This window comes from Populus trichocarpa, chromosome 8, assembly GCF_000002775.5.
Source record: "Populus trichocarpa isolate Nisqually-1 chromosome 8, P.trichocarpa_v4.1, whole genome shotgun sequence".
In the NCBI taxonomy this organism is placed as follows: Eukaryota; Viridiplantae; Streptophyta; class Magnoliopsida; order Malpighiales; family Salicaceae; genus Populus; species Populus trichocarpa.
This window is the reverse complement of record NC_037292.2, coordinates 4,563,946-4,572,967: the sequence shown is the minus strand read 5'-3', so window position 1 is coordinate 4,572,967 and position 9,022 is coordinate 4,563,946. Positions and strand designations below refer to the sequence as shown.

Below are 9,022 nucleotides of genomic sequence, written 5' to 3'. Positions count from 1 at the left end.
TTCTCTGCTATATGTGCTTTGAAATGTTTAACGTTTTGAGCACTTCCGTAGTAAAATATGAATATAGAAATTGGAAAGGCAGCATAGTCACCAATTGTTTTCACCTCCTCGAAAGGCTGGCCCTTAATATTCAATCCCCTTCGACCCAAATCCAGACATGGAAGGAGGAAACAACGGAGTGGTTCATTTATAAAAAATAATAAAATAGATTCGATTATTTAGTAGCTTTTTATGAGTTGGTCATTTAGTATTTTTATTTGAATATCATAAATTAATCCTTTTTATTAAAGTTAATTGTCAGCTTAGTGATAGGGTTACTGAACAACCTTAAACTGACGTGGTTTTATGATTTTTCAAGATTATCAGATAATTAAGTCAAATTCAAGACTAGCGGGAAGAACTTGTAAGGCTATAAGCATGTATGTCCTGTTACAGCGAAAATGTTAGGATTCTGAAAACAAAGATGAAACTCTTTATAAAGAAAGTTTTTCTTTTTTAACCTTGGAGTTCAGCTAATTTATATATACCTTGAATTCACATGAGTATATTAATGCAGTGGTATTATAATTTATTCTCTTGTTATTTATAATTTTAAACTACTTTAAGATAAAAGGCTAATGTGACAAAAAAAAAAGTTAAATTTATGGGTTATATATTATTGATAATGATTATTTAAATTAATCCCTAACACTTTTCTAAGATAAGGGCTCACATTTAAACCATATATACATCTTATCTTATTGACTGCCAGTGAACTTAATAAATTTGACTAGATGGGGATGTAATTTAGTTTTTATATGAGATTATGGTTTAATAAAGATTAGTTAAAAATTAATTTTTAAATATTAATTTTTTATATTTTTAAATTGCTTTGAAATATTAATATTAAAAATAATTTTTTAAAAAATAATAAATACTACATGTACAGGTCTCATCGAAGATTTTGAATGGACCAGGAAGATCTCTTCTTGTCTGGGGTGTCAGCACGCTGGACCATCAAGTTGCCCCCCCAGTTCAATCCCGAGGGTGACGTGCTCTGGACTGATTGGGTCTTGAGGCTTCCAAAATTCCAAGCAGATGACGTTTGCTCTTAGGGGGCTCGTGTTCGGGAAGGCTAGTCTGAGCCATGTGTACCGAGATAAATTTTGAGTTCCGTCATGATTTTGGGCCTACGTCTATCCTAAGCCCAACTATGAATGAATAAATATGGACCGAGTACAGAGCACGGAATCACTAGGGGGTTGGAATGTGCCTCGGCTCCCACGCAATAGAAATCGTCACTTCCTCGGAAGAACGTCGTTATAAAGATCGTCACTTCCTTTTAAAAACCGTGGATGCTTTGCCACTTCGAGCGATCCGTCGCTATTCAATGGGTTCTGTTCTTTTGAATGTCGTCAATGATGGCATCATAGGTGACACTTCACACACCCACGGGACAAGATTGCTTTCACGTTATTTTGAAACGAGGTGACATACATGGTAATACCTTTATTACATCACGGTACACGTTTTCCTTTCTGACTAGTCAAAGTAATATTATACTAGCAACTAAAAAACGTTGACACTCGATTTAATTGCATTTTAAATTGTTTATATAAACAGTAAATTATATTAATATAGGTTTTTAATTATTTTAAATCAACTTCGTGTCTTGGCTGGAGTTGTTAGTGCGTGTTGCATTTCAGAGATCACGGATTTAACTTCTATGAAGCACAATATTTCATTTAAAACAAACTCGAATTGATTAATATGTTTTTTTAGTAATTTTATATTAACTTTGTGTAGTAACTCAAGTGGTTATAGCATACTTTGTACACTAGAGCAATATTTCTTTTAAAACAAACTCAAAACTGTGATTGTTTTTTTTTTCAAAAAAAAGAGTGGAAAAAAATAAAAACCCAAGTGCGTGGGTTTAAGTTTTTTCAACAGTCTTGTGGCTTTTTTTTTAATTGGCCATTTGGGTTTATCGACCATTTTGTAATCTTTTGGGTTTTAATTTTTTGATTCCATGTGTTTTGTTTTCATTGGGTTTTCTATAATTTTTTTTATCTTTTTTAAATTTTATCTTTTAATACAAAGTTTAATTTGATTTTATTTTTCAGAGTTAGTGGTAAATTTTTTTTTTTTTCATCTTGTAATAAAACGTTTTTTGTCCTTTTTTATCTTTTTTTTTTAATTTCATTCTTTAATATGAGTTTTTTTAATTCATTCAGTTTTTTTATTTTTATTTTATTTTTTTTCAGTTTCATCTTTTAATATAAGATTTTTATTTAATTCTATCAATTTAGTATTAGGTTGATTAATTTTCTTTGAACCCACCTAGTGAACAATATCATATTAGGACAACTCCCATGCGATTTTTAAAGTTTGAACAGTTGTATTGAGATTCACGACAGTGCTATAAAGTTTTTGACAATTTAGATATTTTTATTTTACATTCAAGATTTTTTTTTCAAAGTCGCAACGAAAATGCAATCAGTAAATTAGCACTAACTCAACATTCGATTGTTGACCTTTGGGGAGAAAAGAATGGGTATTTTTATATGTTAATATCATCTAAAAAAAAATGGTCAAACAACATAGGCAAGAAAAAATTTGGATGATCATCACATGGTGCATGTCATTGTTGAAAATGAAACACTTCAAACAAATTGTTAAATGAGCTAACACAAATTGAATCAAGAGAGGGGAAAGAGAGAAAAAAAAAACTTCAAATACACATTGAACCTTCAATGATAACCGTATTTATAACAAAATAAATCCAATGCAGCTAAGAAAGGTCGCCAGCTATAATTGAAGTGGATCATATATGGCTACATTCTATTAGAGACAAGAAAGTCGTATGACTTATTTGCGTGGCTTGTGTTACCTGCTATGATTGTTGTTGTTGATTTTTTTAGATGTCGTTAGATTCATACTGTAGAATATTTTTTAATAGCACATATGATATTGTAATTCAGCATTTCAAGGTTAATTTCATTCTTTTATTATCTTCTCATTGTGGTTTGTTTCAATTCATTTAACAATTTCTTTGGAATGTCACGTTTTCACCAACAACATCCATGTTGTTTTGCCAAATTTTTTAAAATTATATTATTTTACTATTTAAAAAAAAACAATGCTATTTTTCAATAAAATAAAAAACTATGCAGCTATAAACTTTTTTTTTTCTGTCCTTTATAATATGATAATCTTATGGCACAGTCTTAAACGTCCATGATAATTTTACAGTAACCGCTTCTTATTTGATCCTGCAATGTTGAGCTGAAACTCAAACTTGTGTTCCTGTGTTTCTCCGTGTTTTTATTTTTATTTTTTTACGAGTAGTCTTTATTTATCTTTCTTTTTTTTTCACTAGTAACTTGAATGACTTAACAGTGTTTGGTTTGAAAAATACTTTTAATTTTTTTTTTTATTTTGAATTAATATTTTTTTATGTTTTTATGTCATTTTGATATGATGATATCAAGAATAATTTTTTAAAAATAAAAAAAATATAATTTTAATATATTTTAAAATAAAAAATACTTTTCAAAACAATCGTTACCACATTTTAAAATACTTTCTAAACACCCAAATTACACATCTACCAAAAATCGCACTTGTAAAATAGAGTCAATTTCAGTCCATAGCATTCACTTGCTTCTCCATGTGAAGTCTCTACCACGCAGACATAGCATTCCCATGAATGTTTACTTCACAGATGAATATTTAATTTTGATATATGAAAAATGTTCATTTTTTCGATATGTATTGATTATTACCCTGCTATACTAGAACAATTAGAAAAAATCATGCGGTTTCATACAGGTTGTGTTTAGATGACTGATGTAACCGGATCATTTTAGAATAATTTTTAAATATTTTAATTTTAAACATAGACAGGATAAGGAGTTGAGTTGAGATATATTTTTCTATTAATTTCTTCCTTAAATTTTATTTGTTGGTCGATTGAATTATTTTTGAACCAATTAAGTTGATTGAATCATGTCAGGACAATCATGTCCAATTTAATTTAAAACCCGAATAAGGTCAGTAATTTTTTTTTTGTTATTTTCATTGTTTTTCCCCCATCAATTTAAACCCCAAACTTTTTTAACCCTTGACTGAGTTGCTTTTTAATCAACCAAGTTAATTGAATTTATTTAGTATAATTTCTATTTTGTTTAATTTTAAACTTGGATTGAGTAAAGAGTCGTGCAATAAATTTTTAAAATTAACTTATTATATAAGTTAAAAACAATATTAATTAATTTTTTATAATCTAAATATTTTTTTGTTATGTTAAAAAAATTGATGTGGCACAACAAAAACCTATAAACTAGTAATAATCTATGCATTTCAAGAATAACATCAGCATAATTCTAATTAATATACATTTTAGATCTTGAAACCATATTTATTAGCAAAATTAGTTACTTATTTTAGTATGATTTACGAACAAATTAAAATACCTTCAAAAGATCAAACAGAACAAATTATCTCTATTAAAATATCCTGTTTAAAAACCAATGGCAATTAAAATGAAACAAAAAGATGGAATAAACAAGTTTAAATGGCAAAATGGAAATTTCAAGGAAGCACCAGGGAGAAACTAGTCAGAAAGAGGCCTAAAGAGGGGAATTCCTTTGGTGCCATGTAGAGACGAGAGCCTCTCTAGGTTCGAGAAGTTTCGCGTTCCCAGGTGTCACTAGATTCGAATACAAAGAGTCACCAATGTAAAATCGACACGTCATCGATAAAAAAATCTAATTTACAAAAGTATCCAGATAAAACCTACAAATATCTCGGTACGCACAAGTTTCTACAGATTTCTCGATTATTAATCGATTAAAAGCTGGGCGTGACCTCTCTGTTTCTTTTAAAACCTCTCATTTTCTCTCTCCACAGCGAAGAAAAAAGAAAAGAAAAGAAAAGAAAGAAACGCGCTGAAAAGAAAAGGAAATCATCGCACGACAACAATTCCATAAGAGAATTAGAAGTCAAGGAAATTTAAGTGATACTCGTGTGGTCTCGAAGATTTTGATTTCTTGAAGCGAATTTCTTCTCCATTGGTTGACAGGTTAGTTGGTTAATCTCAGCCTAAGGTTTTTTTTTTTTTTTATATATATATATGTATATATATATTCAGCTTTGTTTTTGTTTCTAGGGTTTGATTGATTGAATTGGGGACCTGGGCTTTTTTTAACTGGTGGTAATCTCTGGTTTCTTGGTGTTTGATAGGTGAATTTCGTTTTCCGGGTTAGGGTTTCAGAATTTGGAGTTATTATAATTGGAAGAAATTCTGGGTATTAAAAACCCAATTGGATTTTGAGATATTACAAAGCTTGTTTGGTGTTTGTGTTGTGGTAAATTCTTGTTCTAGAAATTAGATCTTCTTTGTTAAGTTTTTGTGGGCCTGTTTGGTTACAGAGGAAATCTTCTTACTGTCTGGGTTTATTGATTTACTTGGTGGTCAAGACAACTCTCTCCGTGCTGCCTAATAATACTTACTCTTTTAAGGGCTTTAATTGATAGAGGCTTATTCCTTGCTAGTCAAGGAAAAATCTCCTTCTCGGAAGAGGAAAACTTAAAATAGGACAAAATAGAGAAAACTTTACGAACAAGTAAATTTGTTGGCCTGAGAGGATGAGAATTAGCTGGTTCTCTATGTACACATATATCGAACATTAGCTGTAGTGGAGTCACTCTTTGGAGATTTTGAGATTTGTTATTTAATTGTGTTTCTCCTGTTCAAGTTTGTGGCAGTGGTGCTTAATTTTACTTTTCTATCTACTGCAGATTCTGAAACTCTTGTAGTTTTCCAGTACTGGGATCATAATTATTGGGTCCTGAGATCGAGAATATGGGTACTCTTATTCAAGGTTCTAACGCCACTTCCATGTCCATGGATTCTACTAAGAAGAGGAAAAGGGCAAGTGATAAATCTGTAGCTGAGACCCTTCAAAAGTGGAAGGAATACAATGAGCATCTTGATGCTCAAGGTGATGGAAATAATAAACCAGTTCGTAAAGTTCCTGCCAAGGGCTCAAAGAAGGGGTGCATGAAAGGTAAAGGAGGGCCAGAGAATTCAGTCTGCAATTACAGAGGTGTGAGACAGAGGACATGGGGGAAGTGGGTTGCTGAGATTCGGGAGCCAAACAGAGGGCCTAGGCTATGGCTTGGTACTTTTCCTACTGCCTATGAAGCTGCTCTTGCCTATGATAATGCTGCACGAGCTATGTATGGTTCTTGTGCTCGTTTAAACATTCCAGAAGTGGTGAATTCAACAAGCTCATCGAAGGATAACTTCTCTGCTGTGACACCATCATACTATTCTTCAGCTGCAAGTCCTGCTGACTCCGTCACCACATCAACCCACTCTGAGGTTTGTGCGTACGAGGATCCTAACCAGAATGTATTAAGCCAAGCTGAGGATTGGATGACAAATATATCAAGCCAAGCTGAGGTTTGCGAGCAGAATGTATCAAGCCAAGCTGAGGTTTACGAACAGAATGTATCAAGCCAACATATTGAGGATTGTTCTCGGGGAGTTGAAAAAAATAGCAAGCTGAGTCAAGATGAGCTGAAGATTCAATCAGAAAATCCTTCGTGGACCAATGACTGGCACAGCTACGGCTGGGATGAGATCTTTAGCGTAGAAGAGCTGCTAGGGGATATTGATTCTGGGATGACAGGAGCAGAGGGGTACTTCAGCTTAGGATTTTGACAGCTTTGTAGCGTTTTCTCGAGGAAAATAGTGTTTGTGTTTCTAGGCTGATTGAAGGCTCGTAAATTATAATGTAAACTGGTTTTTTAGTCCCTTGATTTGCATTTTGCAAATTAGAAGCCAAACTTGAAAAGCAATTGTTAATGATCAAACCGATGTTAGTGAACTAAGCTAGGGATCTCTTGTCATTCATTTAGTGGTTATTTAAAAAAATTTTGTATTGTGTTTACGGGTCTTTCAGACATTCTAATTTGCTGATCTCATCTATTTGTAGTAATTAATTCAGTTACTAACTTATTTAAACGCATTGCAAGCGAATCATTCGCACAAACATTTTATTATAATGGAATTTTTTTATTAGCTTGAAATTATTATTTTTTATATTTTTATATTATTTTAATATGTTAATTTAAAAATATTTTTTTAAAAAATAAAAAAATATTATTTTAATATATCTCTAAATAAAAAATATTTTTAAAAATATGTCATTATTCATTATAATACTATACCTATTATCTAAATGACATGGAAGCTAAGGTGGAAGAATTACTTGCTTCTATCTTTTTCCTTCGATGCAAAGCGCCTATCTTTCTGTCACTGAAATTGTCTGGAGTAAATCAATCAAAGGGAACAAAAGCTCAAATTCATGAGACGGAAGAAAAGCAGTTCGAATCAACGGATAATTTATTCCCATTTCCCAGTGCCTTAGATGAGACGCCAGGGAATCTCGCAGACCGTGTGCTTTCTAACACCACCGCTCAAAACCCATTTATTTCCCTTCCTTTTAATTAAAAAAAAATAATCCAAAAACTTTTTTTTTTTCCATTGATCATAGATTGTATGGGCTTATCTACGAATTCAGGTCAAAAATAGATTATGGGCCTGGGCATCGTACGTAGATCTTGATATAATTAAAGCCCGATTCAGTTAGGAGTGCCCAGAGTGCGCGTTTTATTAGCTCGGAGCACAAGAAGTCTAGATGAGAGCGACAAATCTCGAAAAAAGATGCTGACATTTTAGGTCTGAAAGAGAAGACTGACGACACACCTCCCTGTTAGGTTTCGTAGTTGGACAGCTCCTGTGATCTTGACTCTGGGCTATAAAGAGAGTGATATAGCCTATGGCCTTTGGCTAGCCACTAACGTGTACTTAACGACGAAAGTGTTTTGAACTTTATCACTCTCTTTAAGCTCTGTCTACTATTTTTTTCCCTCGAAAATAATTGAAGAGACGTCACTTTTTTTCGTTTTGCTATGACATAAACATAATTTGCAGCCCAAAGGGGAAAAAAGAATCGGTATTCCGTGGTGCGTGCCCCAGTCGAGCGTTTTCTTTCTTTTCTGTCTTACCTCGTAAAAGTCGAGTGTAATACTTTGTCTTGGAGTGCGTGGGCTTTTTAAAAATATATTTGTTTTACATAATATTAAATTAATATATATATATATATATATAATTTTTTTAAATTTTTTTATATAATTTTGATGTACCAGTTAAAAATAAATAATTTTTTACAATTTTTTAATATATTTTTAAGTAAAAAATATAAACTACAATACCATTTAATAATGTTTTTTCTCTTTTGATATTTAGAACCCCACGACGGTGCAATATGGAAATTAAAAGGTTCGTTCTTGGAAAAAAAACAAGAAGTATAAGAAGTGGTATATTTATAGAGCATAATTCTGATACTCTATTTTTTAAAAGAAAATTGTTAGTGATGGCCTTATAAATACGCCGCCAACACCACCATGTTCCAATCTCCTGCTTCACGTTTCTTCAAATATTATCAGCTCAGATAGCAACAATTCCAGGTGAACTCTTAACCTACGCAAGGACACGTTATTTGTGCAGAGACCTAGAATTCAAGAGATATTCCAAGGCATGATCAAGTGAGGAAATATTTCTCGGATATCACATGATGATCACATGTAAATATAAAAAGCAAATCATCGATATCAGTTCTGAATAAATATAATATTAAAGCACAAAAAAATCAAGGGATCAAAATAAATAAAAAAAACAGAAAAAGAAAAAGAAAAAGAAAAATCACAGCGATCCCTTTACATAATACAGTAATTCACTCTTTTCCTTCACACGTCACTGTTTGACCGTTGTATGGTTAGGTTTGTTTTTATATTTTAAAAGTTTTTTTTTAAATTTTTTTTTTAATATTTTTAAATTATTTTGATATAGACATTAAAAATATTTTTTAAAAAATAAAAAAATATTATTTTAATATATTTTATAAAAAATATTTTAAAAATAACTCAAACCACAGTCTAGCATTTACTACCAAACTCATGAATTTACTAC

General features: G+C 31.5%; 1 protein-coding gene across 2 annotated transcripts; it reads left to right on the top strand.

Annotated features, from left to right (window-relative positions):
• Positions 1 to 5,845: 5,845 nt before the first annotated feature.
• On the top strand, positions 5,846 to 6,938 carry LOC7462099 (dehydration-responsive element-binding protein 2C). 2 transcript variants are annotated; one of them, XM_052455535.1, is made up of 2 exons: positions 5,846 to 6,476; positions 6,510 to 6,938. In XM_052455535.1, the coding sequence occupies exons 1-2, from the start codon at positions 5,846 to 5,848 to the stop codon at positions 6,707 to 6,709; spliced, it is 831 nt and encodes a 276-aa protein (XP_052311495.1). In that variant the 3' UTR covers positions 6,710 to 6,938. The 2 variants fall into 2 exon arrangements, with proteins under 2 accessions (XP_052311495.1, XP_024461868.2); XM_024606100.2 differs by having other exon boundaries at positions 5,846 to 6,938.
• Positions 6,939 to 9,022: the final 2,084 nt, after the last annotated feature.